The sequence below is a fragment of the Bos indicus x Bos taurus genome, chromosome 16 (genome assembly GCF_003369695.1).
Source record: "Bos indicus x Bos taurus breed Angus x Brahman F1 hybrid chromosome 16, Bos_hybrid_MaternalHap_v2.0, whole genome shotgun sequence".
NCBI classification, from domain to species: Eukaryota; Metazoa; Chordata; class Mammalia; order Artiodactyla; family Bovidae; genus Bos; species Bos indicus x Bos taurus.
Window position 1 is genome coordinate 32,922,216 of NC_040091.1, and position 24,053 is coordinate 32,946,268.

Here is a 24,053-nt window from a genome sequence, read left to right on the forward strand (position 1 = left end):
TTTTTTGTGAACGCATTTCCTATGTATTCCCTTAGGTATATGTACATGACTGAGCAGGGTTGGGGCCCCATCGATACACATGACTATAAAGTGACAACTCAGAACTCATGTGTATCTCTGTATGGTGATAATCATAACTTTAGGTTCAAATTGGAAGAATAAGATCAGTTATTGTTACTATTTTTAATTGCATTAGCTTTGCACAAGCTCTTTTCCCCCTTGCATTGCTTAATTTTTCACTTGAGGCTATTTGGTTATCTCTTTTAAGATTGTTGTTTTTGTATTAATGGGTTGAAAGAGGTTCCAACTTTAAAAGGGTTGGTATTTCTTTGTTACAAATAACTGCAAGAGAAGATATTGCCTTACCTTACAAAATAAGATTTAGGTTTGATTTACAGCCACCACCCAAGAAACATTTCTGTAAATAAATATTTTATAATAGCAATAGACTCCCAAGAGAAATTGTTGAAAACCATCTGTACATATCTAGAAGAAGATACTTGTCTGTTTGAAATGGTTTAGATCAAACTTTATTTTAAAAAGGGAAAAAGAAGATTGATGTTTGCTTTCGAAAGTTAATTTAGGCTTTAGTTCTTAGGACTAAGACAACAATGGCTTTTACTCCCATGGGTTTAAAAATCAGTTTATTATTGTAAAGTATTTGATAAAATGTTTCTTTTTACACATGAATTAGGCAGCTATAGGGTTTGTAAGTATCAAAAGTTCTTTTACTAATTATGTCCTCTTTCCAGAATATCTTACTCAGCATTCAGTTATTTTTCAAAACAGTATTTTCCTATTTTTGAAGACTGTTTGCTTACTATGCAGTTGGAGAATTTGATGCTGGATAAAGATGGCCACATAAAAATCACAGATTTTGGACTTTGCAAAGAAGGGATCACTGATGCAGCCACCATGAAGACTTTCTGTGGTACACCAGAGTATCTGGCACCAGAGGTAAGGCTATGTTTCCATTTACAGAAAAATAAAAATAACACTGATGTTTTGCAAAGTAAACCATTTAAGCATTTTAAAAAACTGCAATGTCTACTGCTTTGACCTGGATTTCAACATGAATCAAATCTATTTTACTCCCACTTGTTTAACATGGTATTCTAGGGCAAAAATATATATAAATCAGCACAAAGATACTGGTAACTGCAATCAAATTAAGTCAGTTTTTACTTATTGGCCATATGTGTTTTTTTTCTTTGTGTCTATTTTTACTCACTTATTAAAATTAAATATTTCAGTGACTTCAGCAAGAATGTTAACAGTTTTATAAATCATTTTGGATTTTTCTTAGAAACAAAGAAACAATGATAATTCGTGTTTGTAATTTTGTGGGTTTTCATTCTTAATTATTAGAAAGGATTTCACTGGAAAAGTTAATAAAATGACAGTGGCTGCATTTTGGAAATCATGCTAAACAAAAACAAGCTTCAGCCAGTGCCCTCCCATGCTGAGGATTCCATAGTGATTCACTGATTTGTTTGTTCAACAAATATACGTTATTCATCTACTATATACTGAATATTTCTCTGGGTGTGTGGTTATAGAAACAAGACACAAAGGACCCTGCTCTCAGGGAACTCACTTCTGGTAGAGGGAGACAGAATGAAAATAAATATATAGCATAATGTCATGCAGTGAATATGTGTTGTGAAGGGAAAGAAGCTAAATAAAAGGAGGTTGTGGTGGCTGTGTTAGGTAGTGTTCTCATTATTATTACTGCAAAACAGACCACTGCAAAACCTAACCATGTCATGTGATCGAAGGTTCTGAGTCAGGATAGCAGGAATGGCCGCTCTGTGATACACGGGGCACGGCGGTGGGTGACTGTGGCTGGAGGCCGGAATCTGGAAACTCCCCACTTTAGGTGTCTGACAGTTGATGCTGACTGTCAACTGGTGCCTTACAGGGCTCTCAAAAGCCTCAGCTTCCCCATATGGCCTGGCTTCCTCATAACCTTGTGGCTTCAGAGTAGCCAGACTGTTTTGGCTTTGGGTTCTAAAATGTCCTAGGGAACAGTTAAGAAACTGCTTCAGTTTTTGTTTTTTTTTTTTAACGTAGCAAACAATGAAGAAATGTTTTATTAATTTTTAAAAAATTTCTCTTCATAGTATATTTCTTAACCTTTATTATCATGTACCATAAAATTCAGCCTTCTCAAGTGCCTAGTAGTGGCTTGTAGCATGTTCAAAGTTGTGCAGTGCAACCATCACCACTACCTAATTCCAGATATTTTCATCACTCCAACAAAGAAGCTCCATACATGTTAGCTCCTGCCTAACCTCCCCTCCTGCTAGACAGCTACTAACCTACTTTGTCACTATAGGTGTGTCTTTTCTAAATGTTTCATACAAATGGAATCATACAATACATGGCCTCTTGTGTCTGGCCTCTCAGTTTATTCTCAAGATTCATCCATGCTTTAGTGTGTTTTTGGTACTTCATTCCTTTTTATGGCCAAAATAATATTCTGTTGTATGAATATAATACATTTGGTCTATCCATTCAGCAGCTGATGGACATTTGGATTGCTTTCAGGTTTTGGCCAATAATGCTGCTCTAAACATTTCTCTGTGAATCCCCTTTTATGACTTCGTGTCAGGAATTGCACATCATTTCTGCATGTGCTGAAACATTGCTGAGCCTGCACGTGTTTAAGAGGGTAGTGACATAGATCCCACCTCTCCATGGCAAAAACATGTGACATGGGAGATACTGTTGCAGCCCTCTTTGGAAAATATAATCTTCTACAGATAGGATGTTCAGGGAAAGTGATGTTTAACCAGGGACCTGAATGCTGAGAGGCAACTGTTGTAACAATACAGGGGACGAGTTTTCCAAACACAGGGAGCAGCTAGTATGAAACCTGTGAGGCACAAGTTCAGTTCTTCCCTCAAACTCCAACAAGGTTAGTGTCATTAGAGCAAAGGAGGGAGGCATTTATGTTTGATGGATGATGATAACTATTTATTGAACATGTATTATCTGCTGCATGCTATATATGTACATTGCAAATTTGGAATAACCTTTTGAGATAGCAAACCTGTTTTTTTTAAAGGTAAGGGAACTGAGGATCAGAATTTTTAATGTAATCTGTACACAGATAGGAGGTGGTAGAGATAGAAACAGGATTCTAACGAGGTTCATCTTATAAAGCCTGTTTTTACTTTTTTAATCGCATAACATGGTAGCCAAAAAAAAAAATCACTATTTCAAGGCCACTATAGATGTAAGTAATTGCCATTTTTAAAAATAGATTCTTCGTAAATGCTCAACAGGAAAAGTAATCAAAAGAATTAGGAAATGGGAATACATTCAGAATGGTACTAGCATTCCTTATATGTATAGTAAGTAATGCCAGTTTATTACTAAATAGCTCTTTTCAATAAGATTAAAATTACATTTCAATAATTTTAAATTTTTGTAAATAAATGCTAGTAATTTGAAATATTAGCAGTATTTTTCATAGTAAATTTCCAAATATTATTTTATCAAGGTCTGCCAAAAGTAACATTTTTTTCTGTTATAAAATCTGGAGTTTAAAATTTTCTATTTTTGTAGCTGAATTTGGTAAAAGTTTAGAATAATGTTTCTTGTTTGTTCAAATACAAGATCACATTTTCTAGAATAGGATTATTTTTGTGAATGTCATGAAAAACAAAATCTTTGTTTCTCTGGAGTTCCAATTGCCCCTGCTATACATTTGCCATGGATGATGATATCCCATATTTAGAATAACAAAATTAGTTGTATCACAATTAGGGGAAATTATTTCTATAGAAGATAAATACATCTCATTTCAGAAGCAGATGATCTCCTAAGAAACAAAGATACTGTTTTTATATGCAAATGTCATCAACTGAAGAACAAAACCAGGAATTTAATCCAAGAAGAGTCCAGTTGTTTCTAAATTGAAAGTTTACAGTTCACAGGGAATTATCAATTTCTTCTTAAAGACAGGTAAACCCTTTCTGTATACCTTTTTAAAAAATATTGCAGAAGGGTTTAAAAGCAGTTTATATACCCGATGACTGAGAGATGTCGGTTCATAATTAACATCTTGACATTGTTTTCACAGGGGAGAGTGATCATTGTGGTTACTATTTGAGGATGACAAAACTTGAGACAACTAAACTTCTCACATTTTAAGCATTTGTGTCAAACTGCATTTTGTTAAATCAGGGTAACTGTTTTATATGCTTACTTTTAAAAACAAGAATTTAAGTTCTTTCTTCTGGTCTCTGGTGTAGACCATTTCACTGAAGAACATTCATTCATTCATTAAAGAAATATTTGTTGAGTATTTATTAGGTGTCGTGCATTCTGTTAGGTGCTGGGAATGTAAAGATCATAGAAATGTTTTTAGTCGTCTGGTAGCCTGCTGTATTTACTAAGGTGATAGAATATGGAGAATAATCATTACTGTCCAAGAAAATAATTGCTTTACTAGAGTTATGTACAGTGAAAGGAAAGGTGGTGGGAGGGTCTGGTGGCAGTAAAGAGGGAGCAGACTAAGAGGAGGCTGGATGTGTAGATCAGGATCAGAATGGGAAAGAGTTTAGATTTGATCTCACAGACAAGGGAAAAGCATGTGAACTGAGAGCAAGGCAATATATGATCCAGATATGCATGGTCAGAATTAGAGAGGGGTTGGCAAGAGCTTAAACTAGCCTCTTCCCTTCACTGCAGATGGTATCTCTCACTGTCTTTGAACCTTGACATTTCTGGTACATAGCATTTTTGATGCCAGACTTTTCTTGGTTGTCAGTAGTAGCTGTATATCAGACCTGGAGTATGTGCCTGAGGACTGCTTCTCTTTTGAAGGGCTCCTTGTTAGTCTATTACCTTCACATGGGAGACCTGTTTACACATTATGGAGACATCTTTCTGCAGCCTCTCATTCATCTAGCAGTGGCCATCCCTACCTTTTCAGCTAGTTTTGGAGGGGTTTTGTTTGCTTGTTTGTTTTGTTTTTTTGGCCATGCCATAAGAGATGTAGGATCGTGGTTCCCTGACGAGGGATTGAACTTGTGCCCCTTACAGTAGAGGCTGGGAGGCCTAATCCCTGGGCCTCCAGGGAATGCCCTAAACTGTTTTAATTTGGTCAGAATGCTTTGGTACTTAAAGATGGTTGCAGGATATTTTAAAAAAATACTTCAAAAATACTGTTAGAAATCAGTTCAAAACTGATGTATTAACTGTACTATATCTCAGACTTACACCTGATTTTTAAATGGACTGAGATTTCTTCTTAAAGACCACCAGGAAAAAAAAAATTATGATATAAAAATGCCATTTGTTAAAAAAAAGGATATTTTTTAAAGTATTTTTTCTCTTCTTTTGATGAAGAACTGTGTACCTTTTTTATTAAAGGGGGAAAAAGTATCTTTTTAAAAAGATGTTGCAGAGATACAGTCCTAATGGGCATTGACTATATGTTTAGTGTGCTGCATCTCTAAAGCTGCATTAGTATAGATGGTTTTAAAGTGGTTTTGCTCTTTCTTGTATTAGAAGGAAATAAATTTGACCTGCCATATATTATGGACTATGGTGTTTTGAGGAGGTTTTGTTTTCATCATATCTACTATATTCTCATGCCTAGAAATATAAAGAAATTAGAAATCATATATAAAATCTTACTGTTAAATTTTATTATTTGATTTGGCTCTCATTGAATCCAAACCATCCTTTTATGCAGTGCTAATTATTTAGAGTCTCAGCTTTGCTCTTGAGTTAGCAGTACCTGATCAACTTTCCAACTGTAAAACAGTTTGAAAATCAAATGTAGCTTACATGCAAGACCCAACAAAATTAAAAGTGTTAAGTACGTTTTGGCAGTTCACTTTTATTATGCCCAGTCCTCAAATGTACCAGCAGATAATCATCTGAATGTTAGTTATTTTTCACATGCTTATGTGATCACACAAAAAGTACATGCTAAAAAGAAGCAGATGGTGACAGATGGGGAAGGTTGAATAAGGTGGTTTTGGAAACCTAGAGAAATGCACTTCTGTAATAGTGTAAAAATAAAAATTATTTGATAATCAAGTTAGAACTAACAAAAAGATTGCAAAAAATGACTTGATTGTTGGAAAATACACAGTATCTAGTTGTGGTTGCTATTCAGAAAAAGATGTATATAATTTTATTTCATATGTGTAAAATGCTATGTTTTTCAGTGGCTGAAGATGCATTTTTAATGTATTTCTAGTTTCTGGAAACTCATTTTTAGAAAATAGTCACTGCGTATCATTTTATTCACTTTTGAAGCCTACTATCTTCAATATCTTTTATAATATGTATTTTGACAGTGTCTGAAATAGATGAAAATATTTTGATAACTATTTTAATACAAAGATTTGCTTAAAGTCATTGCGATTCTTTATAGATAATAGCACAAATGAAAGGCCAAAAGTATACATGAACTTTAAGGAGGGTGGGGAGAATCGTTTTAATTAAGGGTGAAGATAGCTGGTAGCCTGGAGTATAGTGTGCATAGGTGAAGTGAGTGGAACCAAACTTGATTTTAAGTGTACTAGATGGAATTCTGTTTATTTTAAATACAACAAAGAATAAATGAAAAAGACATCATTTTATAGGCCTTATCAGTATTATCTTGAGGAGATCTTAAAAATGAATGAAATCAAAGTTTTATATATATATGTATATTTATACATTTCATCTGTAGATAAAAATAGTAGCACACATAGTTACATTTTGCTTACCCTTGGACAAAATTCTACTAGTTCTAACAGATGATGAAACTAAATCTTAAAACTTCTAAGCTTTTTGTAAAAATGAAGTTATTTTAGTAGCTTTTCCCAAGCTGTATACATCCCTAATATTTTATTTCATTCTTAATGATGCATGTAGCACTTGTCCCCTTGAAGTATTTTTGAAAGCCTTCACATCTTGATGGTTCTAAACTGGTCTCATCACCAATACTAAGGGGGAAGTTAAGTGGATGAGCACAGTGATTAGTTCAGACAGAAGTTGTCTGCTTTATTGTTAGAATTTTTATTTAAGAACGTCTGTCATGAGTTGGCTATTTATACTGTTTCTGGATAATATTAAAAACCATCCCATTTTGCTGTACATCTGAAACTAACACAGTATTGTAAATCAACTATAGTTCAATAAAAAACTGCGTAGTTAAAAAAACTCCCACTGGGTCCCCAAATTAGATATTGTTTAAATATAAACAAAAATGATATTTTTAGTTCAATGTTAATGTCTCTCAACCTTTATAAGTAGCAGCTTTTACTTCCCTGGAGTTCTGTCAGGTTTTTTTGAAGCTATTTTTCACCTAAAGTTCTTTTGAGTGCTATATAGTCTTTTGATTTTAACAATCAGAATATTTGCATTCAGTACTTTGGAATGATTCTGATTTAAGCACGGGGTGTAATTTTAAATTCTCTGAGATATAACATACACAAAACCAGCCCTAACTGGGAACACTAGTGATTGTCTGTAGTGTTTTATAATGGCCATTTTTACTTTGGTTACAAAGACCCAGTTTCTTAGAACCCTGTAATGTTGTTGCTTCAGGATAAAAAGGAAGTATAGGAATCTGTGGGAAGATACCTGTGAGTATGATTGAATCACCACTGTTGTATCCATTTAGCTTGGCCTGTTCTAGCCAGAGAATGCTTCTGGAAGTAGGAGATGAACTGCATGCGAATACTTGTGTGTGCATGCTAGGAGGCAGCCATGAAGCTTACAGCATCTTAATTCAGAGCAAATGGCACAGTTTCAGTCCCTTTAGAATCATTAGAGCAGTTGAAAACTGGATACAAAGTATATATTTATGAAGAAAATAGCAGTAAACCATGCAATTCATTTTTCTTGTGAAATGTATGTAATAGTTCTGTAGCTGCAATACATTTTAGAATCTGAGTTAGAAGATTTATAGGTCATCTTTTAGCAACATTTCTGTGATGTTAGGAATATTAAAGGATTTCTGTAGATTATATAGCATATAACTGTGTGTTTATGTATAAAACACACAATATCAGTTACCTGAAATATCAGGTTACCAGAGAAAAACAATTTTTGAATTAGCGGTAAATTGGTTCATCCAAGTTCGCAGTTTACTTTCACAACATAGGTGTACAGACAGTTTGTTTAGATGTTTAATTTTTTCCCCCATCTGTTCTGTCAGGATTATTGATTGAGCAGTAAGCCACTCCAGGGCATACATAGCGTCCTCATCACTACTTGCCTTGAGTGCTTTGTGTGGCCTGGCAAGCAAGCTGAGAAAGGTATTCCTTCAGCCTCTCAGTAAATCTTAATTGGTGAAAGAATATTGAAATGAATATGCCTTCTGAAAGTACCCATTCATGAAATAAGTATTTACTTTGGGAACTTTAATTGATGGTATCATTTTAAAATATAAAATTTATTATTCAATGTCATTCTTTGAAATTAACAATTCAAGAGCTGTTCATAGTGATTTTTTAAAACTTAGCTGGTTTTTGATAAGTGAAAGTGTGTACTTCAAATGTTACCAAATATTAATCAGGTATTACCAGATCATTTAAAAGTAATTGGTAACCTGTGGTGACTTCCTTGAATCTTGGATTTTATTATATTAGAAAGTGAAGCAATCTCTGGCTCCTAGTAGAAAAATTGAAACTACACCTTGTTTCCTAGAGCTTGGGCTCTGCTTGGGGTTTATTGATGTGACTTCTCACCATTTTTTAACATTTACATTCTTTTCGTGTTTCAAATCCCCACTTGTTCTTCATCTCTGGGCATTTGTGTCAAATGTTCTCATGACATGAAGCTACATCTAGGGTTACAGAGGACAATAAGTGTAGAAGGAAATACCAAATATCTTCCTTCATATTTTAACTTGATTTTAGTTTAAACGTTGATGACATTGATTTCATGGAAAACAACACTGTCTTTAGTTTGGTTCTTCAAGATAAGTCTTTCAGTGAATTATTTCTTTAGAAGCAGATTTTGATCTGCATATATATCCAGGTTATATGATAAATCGCCTTGTAATGGAGTTTGAAATGTATTAATATTGTTGTACTTCTACATTACCATGTATCTTACTCTTTGGATCAGCCCTGGTGCTAACCATGAAGTAATTAGCCTTTTTGCTAGGAGGGGAAAAAATGATCAGAGGGAATCAGAAGGAACTGCAACTCTTAGGCTAAAGAATGTAAATTTTATATATTACTAGGCTGTGGGTATTAATTTCAGTCAGGAATTTCTACATTATTTCAAAGTATTATATTTTGATTTAGATGTAAGGAGAAAGGATATTGTATGAACAGTGGTAATATATTTTATAGTATATCCACATGTAGAATATTACAATCATTTTAGTTTTATTTTCTGTGTATTTCATCTTCCAGCTGTCTTGAAATAGGAGTTGAACAGAAATCTCTCTTTTTAATTGATGACAAAGCCTTCCAGATAAAGAGGACTGGCTGAGTTGTTAGGGTATTTTCTCCTCAACATTGCCTAAGTTTTACATGTCACTGAGTTAATGTTAGTTACATCACACTTGTTCAGTACAGAGTAATCCAGCAAACAGTTCTAATTGTAGCATTATGGATGTATATTTCAGTTAAAGCTTGTATGTTCAGAAGCAAAACCACTTATCTTGAGAATCAGTGTTCATTTTACGAAGCTAAATAAAATATACTTTATCAAACAGATTTTTTTTACAATACAGTTTTATTTTTCAGTTGCTTATTTCTCTTCAAAAATAAAACCTTTTTTTATGTACTCACTTTCCCTTCTGGCTGCAAACCAGGTATTTAAACAAAAATAAAGGATTGCCAGTTTTGCCAGCTGGGGATGAGAACCCGGCTGGTGAAATGTGGGTTCGGGAGGCAGTTAATCCAGCTTTTATGCTTTTTATGGTTTTATGAAAAAAGAGGTTAAAAACCGCATTTGGCTCTTTTTTGTGTGTACCACTGTTTTTTTGGTGTTGTAGGAGTGCAGTAAGAGGTTACTTAGACTTTAAAATTTTTGTTATTAGGTGAAATCCAGCATCTATTAGATAAAGGCCTACGGACAGCACATTCTGGTAATTGGCCATGGAATAGATTGAAAAAGTCACTGGTGTTTAAAAATTACATTACTATACAAATACAATGTCTTGAAATAAAATATTGAAAGATCCAAATGATTAATTTCCACTGATTGAGGAACATACCTTGTAGAAAGGTAATCATATTTTTCCTGGTACAAACGGCAAGTGATGTTTCAGTTTGAACAGGTTGCTCTAGCACAGCATAACTGATACTTGCATATTGTTTCTTACTAAATATATTTTACATGGAATGTGTTTTGGGAAATAAATTTAAGGGCATATACCAGACAGATATCGAGTCCATGATTTTTATTGTTTGTGTTTAATAGAAATTGTTGTGAGGTTCTAAAACTTTGGATGCTAAAGTTTATTACAACTCAGTCAATCACTCTTTATATTCACTCTGTTGCCTACATATTTCCTGCAAGAGTTTCAATGTGTAGGGTCCTCCGAAAGGTTTCATATATATTTTCATGATTGTCATGCCCTGGATGCTTCTTTAATACAATGCATCTGTTTACTCCTATCTGTCACTGATTTGTATTAGTTCTTCTCAGTGCAAGAAGGTGTTAGACACATTATGTTCTCTATAATCAACACAGTTTAGCTCCAAGTTGTTACTTACTGACCACCTTAGTGGAACCAGAATGAAAAATTAAGTAGGCCTAAATGAAAATGTGTAAGTATGCAGATAGTTTTCTTTTGATCCTTAGGGCACTCATATATTCATTTACTTTGCTTTGCTGTTCAGTGGCTAAGTTATGTCCCACACTTTGCGACCTGACCTTGTGGACTGCAGCATGCTAGGCTCCTCTGTTCTCCACTTAATTCATTTACTTAGAATTTTGCAGTAGGCTGCAAAAAAGGTTGCAATACCTCTTTTTTTTTCACCCCTTATATCTGGCTATATATTGAACATTTCACATATTTGATGTGATTTATATCTTTTGTAAGATTTATATCTTTTGTAAGATTCTTCATAGTTTAAATGTCAAGATCTTAGAATCACCTACTTAGGTTTTGAAAGTTATGATTCACTTTTGTGTAAAAATCTTATGTTTTATTTTTTTATTTTTGTTTTTGTTTTTGTTTGTTTTTAAGGGAATGTTTTTATTTTATTTTTTTTATTTTTTTATTTTTTAATTTTATTTTATTTTTAAACTTTACATAATTGTATTAGTTTTGCCAAATATCAAAATGAATCCGCCACAGGTATACATGTGTTCCCCATCTTATGTTTTATAAATAATGCTTTAAAGGTTAGCATGTAAAAATTAATCTTTTACTGGTTTCACTTTTAGGTGTTAGAAGATAATGACTATGGCCGAGCTGTGGATTGGTGGGGCCTTGGGGTTGTCATGTATGAAATGATGTGCGGGAGATTACCTTTCTATAACCAGGATCATGAGAAACTTTTTGAACTAATTCTAATGGAAGATATTAAATTTCCTCGAACACTCTCTTCAGATGCAAAATCATTGCTTTCAGGCCTCTTGATAAAGGATCCAAATAAACGGTAAGCCACAAATAACACGCAGTGAGTTACTGATGAATGTGGTTAGAAATTGTGATATGGAAATTAATTCACGTATAACTAACTCCAAGAAGCAATGTATTTGATGCAGACATCTTCCCACTGAGACTCTGACTTATTTTTAACTGCATAATATAGAACATTTAAAATTTTTTCTCAACTCTTCCCTAACTTGGAAATTTTATACAGATTTTACCAAATAAGGATTTTGAGAGTGTTACGAGCAAACAATTTCCTAATTTGCATGGTGCTTGCTATTGTGGGAATAGGAGGATCCCTTTTTTTCCCCTTTCAATCTCTGGGCTTTATATTTCTGCTGATTTACATTATAAAACGGATAGAACTGTCTCTATACTCTCCTCCCACACTAACCTATGTTAACATATCTAGCTACTTTTTTTGTTTGTCGTTCGAAGATAATTCTTTTTCATGCATGGCTGAAAGGACTAGTGGAAAAAATGTCTTTATACACTTTGTATTTCTATTTTTATAGCTACAGCTATGACCTGAAAAACCCTACAGTTCTTTGCTTAATGAGCTATAGTATTCTTTGTTCATGTTTATATATTTATTTATACATACATTTTATAAGTCACACATGAAATGACTATTAATTATAAAATGTCTCTGAATGTATGTGTTTGTGTGTACATGTAAACTCATTGTTCCATTAGATATATACACACACATACATATCCCTGTTTCTCTGAAAATCTCGCAGACCTCAAGTGTCTTAAGGGTAGACCATTTCATATATTTAACTTTTTGTAACACCTCACATAATTTTCATAATGTTCTGTTAGTGGGTGATGCTCAGGGTGTATTTGTGACAGACTGAAGTAACGAGTGAAGGAATAAGTGAACTCTAAAATGTGGGCTTTGTTTACCTTGGAGAAGGTTTCCATCACACATTTGCAGCTTTTAAATTTGTGAGGAACATGATTTTCCCTTCGGCAGAAATACGCAAACGTAATAAAAGAGGTGCCATCTTTTTGCTTAGTGAAGAGCCATTCCGAAATGTTGCTGAATCCTGTCACTGAGACCTTACCTTATATTTGTAAAGTGATTTTGTGTTCTTTGCCAGGACATTCGCACATCTCTTATTTCCCTTGCTTTTTAGTAGCCTGTGGAGTAGAAAGGATAGATATAATTCTCATTTCCATTTGACTAGGAGAAAATGAGGCCCAGGGAGGTTTAAGTGATTTATCCTAGTTCTCACAGAAAATTTGTGTAGAACAAGAATAGAGATCAAGTTTTTATGTACCTATTTGATATTCATCTTGTATCTTCTTTACAGTGCACCATGTTCTTGGTTTAGGTTTTAAAATGTATTCCATTTGATGTGATTGTTTCACAGCTATTGTAACAAGAGGTACTTGGCTATAGATAATCTTATAAATGGAGCTAGGATTTCTATTTTATCTGCCTGAGTTTGGGGCCTAATATTTGCCTTAGGGCAGTGAATTTTTAACCCATCTTTTTCTGACTTCTCCTTCTGGTTTTCATGTCTCCTTTATTTTTTTATTGTCATTTCCCCACCATCCACCCTCTGAGAACAGCCCATGGTAATTGTTGAATAAATGTGAGGAGAATTTCTAGAATGTTAGTTGCCTGGTATGTAGGACAACTTAAAGTTTTGTCTACCCAGAGTTTGATACTGTCTAAAGAGAAGATGTGCTATTTTAAACTGTTATTTCCTTTTTAAGGTACATAAGTCAAGCCCCTCCACTGCTACATTAAAATATTAGGAATGCAAGGATGAATAAGATGAACAACCTCTGCTTTAGGGATTCATAGAATAACGTGGGGTACAAAACATATTCACAGATGCTCAGGCTAAACTACAGACAAATGCTATTGAAATTATTAACTATCTAGCGGATTGGAAACTTTGAGCTGGCTTATGAAGGGGTTGGAATTTGCAGTGATGTTTATGCAGAGAATTTTACATGTGAAAAACAGCTCGAATTACAGGTGAACATGGCATTTGAGAAGTTCATCATCTGGAGCATAGAGTGTGAGTTGGGTGACATTGGGAGATGATGCTCATGTGTTAGATTCTAAGGACGTTATGCTTCTTAGAAAATATTTTATCTTTATTCAGAAGGAGATGAGAAGCCACTGAATTATTAATAGTAATGGGTGGTATAATCAGCTTTGTGTTATGAAAAGATAACTCAGGCAGCTTTGTCATGGATAGATTAGAACAGTGAAGGGCCAGGGGCAAGTGGGCAGAGTAATGAAGAATACATATGGAATTGTCCACATAAAGAGGTGGAATCCATCCCAAAACAGAGGTAAATAGTGCTAAGTAGACTTTGTGAATGATTAAATAGAAATGATGAGGAAGTGGAAGGACTTTGGCATGCCTCTGAGGTTTCCAACTTGGATGAATAGTCTGGAGAATGGAGTTATTATTGACAGAGTGGGAATACAGGCAAAGGAGGAGGCTTGATGGGGTGGATGTTGATATTAGTTTTGCTGTACTGAGTCTGAGGTTTCTGTACGAAACCTAAATGTCAAGCAGGCAGCTGAAAATAGTACCAGTGCTTACTGGAAACACAATAGCTGATTTCCTCCAGGTATATAGCCAGGAATAGGATTGCTGGGTCATATGATAGTTCTGTTTTTAGTTTTTTAAGGAACCTCCATACTCTTCATAGGGAACCTCCCAATTTACAGTCCTTCCAACAGTGTTGGGGGGTTCCCTTTTCTCTACATCCTCTCCAGTATTTATTGTTTGTAGATTTTTTAATGATGGACATTCTGATCAGTGTGAGGTGATACATCATTGTAGTTTTTGATTTGCATTTCTCTAATAATAAGTATGTTGAGCATCCTTTCATCTGTTTGTTGGCCATCCGTATGTCTTTGGAGAGATGTCTGTTTAGGTCTTCTGCTAATTTTTTCACTGGGTTGGTTGGTTCATTGTTTGTTTTATTGAGCTGCATGAGTTGTTTGTATATTTTGGAGATTAATCCCTTGTCAGTTGCTTCATTTGCAAATATTTTCTCCATTATGAAGGTGTCTTTTTGTTTTGTTTTTGGTTTCCTTTGCTGTGCAAAAGCTTTGAAGTTTAATTAAATCCCATTTTTGTTTTTATTTTTATTATTCTAGGAGGTGGGTCAGAAAAGATCTTGCTGCAATTTATGTCAGAGAATGTTCTGCCTATGTTTTTCTCTAAGAGTTTTATAGTGTCTATGCTTACATTTAAGTCTTTAATCCATTTTGAGTTTATTTTTGTGTATGGTGTGAGAGAGTGTTCTCATTTCCTTTTTTAACATGTAGCTGTCCAGTTGTCCAATCCAAGATGAACTTATTTGCAAAACGGAAATAAAGACACAGATGTAGGGAACAAACTTATGGATACTAAGGCAGGGTAGGGAGGAGAGATGAATTGGGAGATTGGGAATGATATATATACAATGGTATGTATAAAATGGATAACTAATGAGAACCTGCTGTATAGTACAGGGACCCCTACTCAGTGCTCTGTATAACCTAAATGAGAAAGAAATCAAAAAAGAGAAAACTAAGATCATGGCATCCGGTCCCATCACTTCTTGACAAATAGATGGGGAAACAGTGGAAACAGTGGCTGACTTTATTTTTCTGGGCTCCAAAATCACTGCAGATGGTGATTGCAGTCATGAAATTAAAAGACGCTTGCTCCTTGGAAGGAAAGTTATGACCAACCTAGATAGCATGTTGAAAAGCAGAGACATTACTTTGCCAACAAAGGTCCGTCTAGTCAAGGCTATGGTTTTTCCAGTAGTTGTGTATGGATGTGAGAGTTGGACTAGAAAGAAAGCTGAGCATGGAAGAATCGATGCTTTTGAACTGTGGTGTTGGAGAATTCTCTTGAGAGTCCCTTGGACTGCAAGGAGATCCAACCAGTCCATCCTAACGAAGATCAGTCCTGGGTATTCATTGGAGGGACTGATGTTGAAGCTGAAACTCCAGTACTTTGGCCACGTCATATGGAGAGCTGACTCATTTGAAAAGACCCTGATGCTGGGAAAAATTGAGGGCAGGAAGAGAAGGGGACGACAGAGGATGAGGTGGTTGGATGGCATCACCGACACAATGGACATGGGTTTGGGTGGACTCTGGGAGTTAGTGATGGACAGGGAGGCCTGGCGTACTGCGGTTCATGGGGTTGCAAAAGAGTCAGACACAACTGAGCGAGTGAACTGAACTGATATGTGTATATATATATATATATATAACTGATTGATTCTTCTGAACAGTAGAAAGTAACACAACATTGCAAAGCAACTATACTCCACTAAAAATTATTAAACAGAAACACAAGAACTGAATATCTGGATTTGGGGTCTGTAAATATCTCATGGCTGGAGCCATGACAATAGTGAAATGAGGAGAATATAAAAAGAAGACACCCTAGGACAGAGACTTGGGAAATGTCAAAAATTTAGGAGGTAGAGAGAAGAGAAAGAACCAATAAAGGACCCTGAAAGTCTTAAGAAACATAATCAAAGATAGTATACCTCTTTATTATTCCTATTCAGTTATTTAAATACTGCTTCAGTTTTTCTGATACTCTTTACTGAATTGCTCTCAGTTCTATCAAAGAGTCAGCTCTCAGTTTGCTTTTATTTCTTATTCTTCATTACTTTATGATTATTCTGTTAGTATCTCTCTTAACGTCCTATGCAAATTTTGTAGGAACATCATAACCTCATGTTGCATTCAGTAACACAAGGAAACTGTAAATCCCATGTTGCTTCTAGTTATGAAGAATCCATAATGGCTGAGAATTTTGGATTGGCTTTCTGATATGGGAATTTGGTATTCTTAGACAAAAATATCTTAATGTAAATCATATTTTGATATTATTTTGAAGTCTTAAATTGTATATTAGGGAGTCATTGACATTGAAATTTTTGACAGTTTCACACTTTGAAGAAGCTTATGTTAAAGAATCTCTACCAACTTCTAAAATGGCAGTCTAAGATTATATTCTTAGTCTTTGTATAGTATTCATGGCTGATACTTTAGTTATATATGTATTTGATAAATGTAGATTAAATGCTGGCTATGTCCAAAGCCAAATATTGCTTGAGAACTAAGGAGTGACATAAAAATGAATGACTGGAGCCGAATTAAAACCCTTTATTTCTAAAAATGATTATAGTTTTCCATTTTAACTGCTACTTCACTCACCATCTTGTCTATATTTTAGATTGAAAACCGTGCTGAACTAAATAATAACATAGATATAAGAAAATATAATAAACTTCTGATTTTTCTCATACATACTACTTTGATGCATACTCTGAAATGTTAAATAATTTTTTCAGAAGCAAGTATTTTGGTGTTTCTGCTTTTCTGGCTTCCTAATCACAGGCTTAAAACATTTTTTGGATAATCCAGTACTGAACTCGCCTCTCAAACGAATTTGCATTCTACCAGGGGAGAGGCATACATAACTTGAAATAGAATGAAAAAGAATGAGGCCAGAAGTCCAGTGCTGAGTGTTAACCAAATATAGAGTTGCCAGTCTGATAGTTCCACATATGAACATAACTATTATGATCTGATCCAATCTGAAAGCTCCAGTCAGAGGTGTGATTTATTCTGTATGGATCTTAGTATAAAAGACCTGGATACTGGGAACTATAGGATCATCACTACAAATATTCAGAAATCCGCTAATTGTTTTGTTTTTCCATTCTGACAGTGTGTCAGAGGATCCTGGATTCTTCCTAGTGATGTATTCCTTATACCTAATAATAACCAGAATTCATTAAAATTGTAGAATTGCTTATTTTCTATGACATATTTGCTTTTCTTCCTAGCCAGTGGTGTGTTGAGAGTTGACAGGTACCAGCTTAGAATAGCCAGTTGTTAAATATCAAGAATTTTGTGAGCTGGTTGTTGAAAACAGCCATTATTAAAAATTAAATTATATAAACTTACAATTAAACCAGGAACATTAAAATCAAGGATAGAAAATATTCAAAACTCATCACTCTTTGATAATGTTGTTAAATTTTGCTCTTCTCTGTACTTTTGAGGATACTTATGTATTTTGAGGTTGGAAATACTGTATAATGTTTTGCTTCTGCACATCTTCTATCGATAAATCTAATAATACATATATGTATTATATATTTATAATTTCCCAAGATAGCTGATGATTAAGCATTTACCAGCATGTATCATTTCTAACAATGAGTAAAATCAAATAAAACTTGCTCTGTCAAATTCAGATTTAAAAATAGATTTCCTTTGTTTTATTTTCCTCCTTGTTTCCCTGTCCTTTCTTTATTTCTCTCTTTTTCCTCTTTTCCTCCCATCTTACTTCCTCCTGTGTTATTTTCTGTTTCTCTCATCCTTTCTTCATAGTGACTAATATGTACTATATGAAATGGAGAAATCTAGAAAACACCTGAATTTCAGATTGTGTCAGGTATCAGTTGAATAAGAGTACCTTCAAAGATGGGGTGAGGGTATTTTTAAAATTTTAATTTAAACTTGTATAGCAGATTCCATTGCAGTGATATTTCATATATTAACTTTCTCACTTCTCTGAAAATTCATTTGAAATATGAAAGCAATTTATTGGCTTCTGTCAGCAGTGCTCTCTAAATTGTTTTTTCTAACCTTTATGTAGTCTTTACAGAATTTATGTTGACAAGGGTGCATTTTGACTAAAGTCATTCTAAAATAATTTTGGCTTGAGAATTGACAATAGCTATTATTTATTGTGCTAGGTACTTGTTATTTCTAAATACTTAACATTTAGAAATAACAAGTACCCTAACAGTAATCTTCCATGCTGGTATTATTATTCTCACTATACAGATGAGAAAACTGAGATTAAGTAATTTTTCATTGTCATACACTTGCTAAGTTCTAGAGCTGCTTGCCTAGTTCTGGTTTGTCTCCAAAACTTGTGCTTTTTTCTAATACCATACTGTCCCAAGGCAAATTCTTATTAATAGTGTATTAGGAAAACTAGATCTTACAACAAAAGCTTTTTATTTTTATGGCTATTTATCACAAGAACTATTTACACACAGAAAGTTACATTTCACAAAAGCTTTGTAGTTATGCATTCAGCTTATGCAAATGTTCTATAATCATTTAATTTTATTTCTGTTCTCACAGCCTTGGTGGAGGACCAGATGATGCAAAAGAAATTATGAGACACAGTTTCTTTTCTGGAGTAAACTGGCAAGATGTGTATGATAAAAAGGTCGGTTATCTTCATGATATTGTATTTTTACTCTATTATTTAATTGAATATTGAACTTCTTAGCACAAAACATTATTGATAGTTTTTACATCTGAAATGCATTTTGAAATTTTATTCAATGTGATCAGTTTTCTCTTTATTATCACAATAATTTGTTAGTCTACTTCTCATCATTTCATTGATTCAGAAAAAATAAAGGCACCAATGTTACGTTATTCTTCAGGAAAACTAGCAAAACAATCACAATTTTGAAACTTTGTCTCTGTACCTTTCATTTTAAAGTGAATGCTTCATATTTATTTATACAGTTCCTTATTTTTAAAAGGAATTTAAAGCAGTTTAGTTTTAATATTTAACAAAATAATACATTTATTTGTCTTCTTTGGGCCTTCTCTTTTACTTGAAATAGAACTTCAAGACTTACAAGATGGATGCTACAAATCATATGGTTTTATTTTTACTCTAATCTGTACTTGTTTCTAATACTGCAGTGTTTACTTAAGTTTAGGAATAGGAAATTATTGTGTCTGTTTTATCTTTTAAATTTTTAAAAATTTATTTTTACTACTTCAGATATTGTTAGTACAGTCAATGATTTTGATATTTTGGTTTTCAAATGGTCATATGAAAATTTTACTATGAAATTTTTATGTTATTCAGCATTTGCTTATAATTCTTACCTAGTCAGTTTATGTACTCAGTCCTTCCATTTCAGTTTATTCTAGGTTTTCATGTTTTTCTCTTAAATGTATTTATCAGCAACATTTATGCAGTGTCTTAATTTGTGCCAAATACTCTTCTCTGTTAATCCCTAAAGCAAAGACAGAGGGATATCATAGAGTTATGAGGAAGTAAGACAAGTGTGCCATTTTTGTACTATGTCACAGTAATAGGGAATGTGGCGACTTTAAGCATTTCTTGTAACTAGGTGTTTAAAATACAGGTGCCATGCTATGGTGCCTCTACGCAGACTTCAAGTAAATGTACAGTTCTTGAGTTCCCACCATGTATAAGCACTGAGGTAAGTGTTGGATCCTTCTCAACCCTTGTGAGAAGTTTGTGATCATTCTTAAGTATCCTCAGTGTTTATTACCTTCAGGCAGACAGTTATGTATCTACTGTGTAATACTGATGAAATTCTTTATGAGTGGCATCCATATATAGCCCCTAAAGCACCACTTGCTGTTTATCATGTCACTGCACTGCAAAAGAACCTAGAAATAATATGTGATCAAAGGTTTCCTTTGGCACACAAAGTTATAAGCCACAACTAAATCCAAAGAGGACTCCACCACCACTAACAACAACCAAACAGAAAGAAAAATTTCCTTAGGAGACAAAATGTGGGGCATTGGTATGGCACTGCTAATTTTAAAGAAGGGGTAAAATATGGATTTTCTTCAGTCCTATTCAGAGAGTCGGATATGTTAATACTGTAGTTTGGCATCACCTAAGGAATGCACTGAGAACCCAGCCAGCACACAGTGAAGAAACAAGGCTTATTCTGTCTCTGCCCCATGGGCTCAGCATGCCCAGAGTGAAGGTACTGTTAAGATACCCAGGCAGCTCCCTTGTGGTGAATGAAACTGGAGAAACCAGCAAGAAGGGCAGGACGAGGAGCTACCAAAACATAGCTTTAGATGATGTATGTGAATAAATGAATTTAAATTGTTAGAGTTTAGATAAAAATAGTTGCAGCTTAATTTGAGCAAAAATGTTAAGTATCCTGCATAAAGAAGCACAACAGCCAAAATCACAGTTTTTACTTGACACTTGCTACAGGTTAGCTCGGGGGTGTGGGTGGTATCCTGGATGTCAGATACCCCCGATGTTCTCAGCCATCTTCATACACCTGAAGAACAATGTCAGAGTAGCATGCTTAAATTTTGATACTCTTTCTAAAAGGTGGTGGAAATATGATTGGGTTTATTTGGGTTTGTATTGTATTACAACAAATAAGGAATTAATTATAGGAATGTTAATATAGTAGCTATTTTCATGAATTTACCTGTGTTTTCAAACATTTTTGAGGGGTCTTATATCTTTAAAATGCATACCTTATTCTTTATCTCTAAGGTCAGGTATTTTTCAGTTTTACTAATGTGCTTTGGGAGAATTGCTGTTTTTATAGATTTATGACTTGATTATTGGCTATTTTCTTATTGATATGTATCATGGTAAACTCTGCAGATGAAGATGTGTGTGAAGATACTGGTATGTTTAGCGGAAGGGCTTCCGCAATGGCTCAGTGGTAAAGAATCTGCCTGCCAATGCAGAAGATGCAGGAGACGCGGGTTTGAGCTCTGGGTTGGGAAGATCCTCTGGGGGAAGAAACGGCGGTCCATGCCAGTATTCTTGCCTGGAAAATCCCATGACCAGGGGAGCCTGGCAGGCTACAGTCCAGGGGGTCACAGAGTCAGACAGGACTAGCGCCTGAGCATGAGCACCTTTAGGGGAAAGTGAAACCTCTTCCTAGGGAAAGTTAGAGATGAATTAATCTTAGCTGTGATTATCATCATTTAGCACTCTGAGTAACTCAGCACTGGAAGCTGGAGGCACTCATCCTAGATCTGCTGCTTCTCTCTTGTGTGGAAGTGGACAAGTTGTTTTACACCCACAGGGAATTACGATCTTTGAAGTGTCTTCAGTCTTTCAGATTCTCTGGTAGGATGTTTTATATGAATTTATCTAGGTAAATTTCTATATGTTTTATACTCAGTTTGGCAACTTTATACAAAAAAGTCTGCTGGGAGTTTTCTGTGAGACTGTGTTCAATTTATAGAAGAATTTGGGGAGGATTGGCATTTGAAAATGCTGGACCTCTTCATTTATTTAGGCCTTCTTTAATTACTCTCAGTAATGTTTCATAATTTTCAGTGTTTAGTTCTTATTCATATTTTGTTAAATTTATCCATAAGTATTTCATGTCTTCTGACGTGAATGATACTTTAAAATGTTATTTTCATATTGTTTGCTACCAGTAGAAATAGGATTGATTTTTGTATGTGGGTCTTGTATCCTACAAGCTATTAGTTTTAGTAGTTTTTTTGTACATGACATAGGGTTATCTAAATAAATGACCATATTTTATATAAATAAAAAGCTTTACTTCATTTTCAATCTGTATTTTCTTTCTTTTCCTTTATTATATGGGCTAGGACCTTTCTACAATGTGGAATAGAAATGATGAGAGTTAACAGCCTGGTTTTGTTTCTAAGGAGAGAAAACATTGTTTCTAGGGAGAAAACACTGTTTACCATTAAATATGACATTAATCATATCTAACACTGAAATATTCATTACTAAATATCATTCTCCAGTAAAAAGAATCAAAGTTATTTGGAGAAGTAGTTGAACTCACAGCTGGGATGGGGAAGGTAAAAGAGCCCAAGGAATTTTGTGGTGCCAGAAAGTAAAAAAAAAAAAAAAAAACAAGGAAGGTAGATGGAAAGGTTCATGTTAATAGAACACAGGAACCAACCTTAAGTAATTCCAAGTGGTGAAAGCTGGAACAATTTCAGTAGCAAAACAAATATTGTATATGATGTAAAGAATAAGATACATGTCCATTAGTCTATACTGCGAGATTAGTGATTGAACAAATAGATAAAATATTGAGAAGAGACATGTCTACATTAAAGTAGTAGCAGTATTGTTGCTCAGTCATGTCTGACTCTTTGAGACCTCATGGACTATATCCTGCCAAACTCCTCTATCCATGGGATTCTCCAGGCAAGAATACTGGAGTGGGTTGCCATTCCCTTCTCCAGGGGATCTTTCTGACCCAGGGATTGAACTTGGGTCCCCCACATTGCAGGCAGATTCTTTGTCACCTGAGACACCAGGAAGCCCCATCTTCATTGTGGGTGAGTTCCAATTAATAAATGTAGAAGGAATCAGGGAAATAGAAAATTATCATTAAAAACCCCCGAATAAAAATTGCTGTACGCGATTCACCAATGAATGCTAAAATTAGTGGGTAAAAGTATAAGAAACAGAATATTTGCATGTCCACATATCTCTCTCAAAATATATATTTACAAAGACTAAAAGAGTAATTTTAGAATTAAAAACAAACAAACCTTGGCAGACGTTGCAAAATCCTGGTAACCCATGATATGATAGCATGAGAAGGCTGTATCACTTTTGTAGTATTCTTCAAAATGAATAACCTCAGTATGATTATGAGAAAACCTGAAGAAACCTGCATGGAGAGATATATACCTTAAAATAATTGGTCAAATAGGTTTAAAGGTGTCAGCTTCATGAAATGCAAAGAATGATTGTGGAACTTTCACAAACTAAAGGGACTAAGGTGGCATGACTAAATGTAGTATGGAATTCTAGATTGGATCTTGGAATAGGAAAGGGCCCTAAGTGGAAAAACTGGTGAAATCTAAATAAAGTTGGTAGCTGATGAAAATGTGAAAGTGTTAGTTCCTAAGTCATGTCCAACCCTATGTGACCCTATGGACTCTAGCCTTCCAGGCTCCTCTGTCCATGGAATTCTCCAAGCAAGAATACTGGAGTGAGTAACCATTCCCTTCTCCAGGGCATCTTCCCCAGCCAAGGTCGAATGCTTCACTGTCTGAGTCACCAGGGAAGTTTTGCTTAATTTGTTTTTATCTCTTTCTGAAGTGTGTTTGCTACAGTCTTTGAAGAGTGGCTACAGTAATACCTGTCTCATTTACATCCCTCACTGAATCATCTCCCTCATCTCCACCTGTTCCCTGGGTGTAACAGGTATCGTCTGCTTCCTCCTTGTTATCATCAGTCAGCTCAGGATGAAATTCATACATTTCACAACCACTGAAAACTGGTGCCTACCCTGTTTTGAAGTCCTTCTTTCCATTTCTTGCTCAAGTTTATCCATCTTTTCTTGTCTTTTCCTTCCATATAAGGAAAGATTCTGGACTTCTTTTGGCAGTATTTGGACCTAGGGCAGAACACTCTTTTACATCTTGTAATGACATTTTCTGTTCATTCTCTTCTTTCTTTAAGAAGGATAAACAACACAGTATAAATCCAGAAGGAAGTGTGTCATGATGCATGCAGATATCTGCCCCTCCATGGCACACCCAAAGCCAGCCATGTTTGTTGTTTCTAGTAGTTCGAGAAAGTATTTGCACACTCTCAATTTTGGAGTTTTTCTTTTCTGCCTTATTGTGTTTCTTTTATTCTCATGCTAATTATCTATAGTATATTTTTCAAGTTCTTCACTGCTTGCA

The 24,053-nt window shown here is 34.6% G+C and overlaps 1 protein-coding gene across 3 annotated transcripts in view; it reads left to right on the forward strand.

Moving 5' to 3' along the window:
- AKT3 (AKT serine/threonine kinase 3) overlaps positions 1-24,053 on the forward strand; it is a 281,329-nt gene that overhangs the window by 225,288 nt on the left and 31,988 nt on the right. For all 3 annotated transcript variants that reach the window (XR_003514899.1, XM_027564715.1, XM_027564716.1), the window contains 3 exons: positions 829-957; positions 11,368-11,582; positions 18,738-18,825. Coding sequence is in view for 2 of the 3 variants with exons in the window: in XM_027564715.1 (XP_027420516.1) it covers positions 829-957; positions 11,368-11,582; positions 18,738-18,825 (432 nt within the window). In the remaining variant the exon portion in view is untranslated. The remainder of the gene's footprint in view (positions 1-828; positions 958-11,367; positions 11,583-18,737; positions 18,826-24,053) is intronic.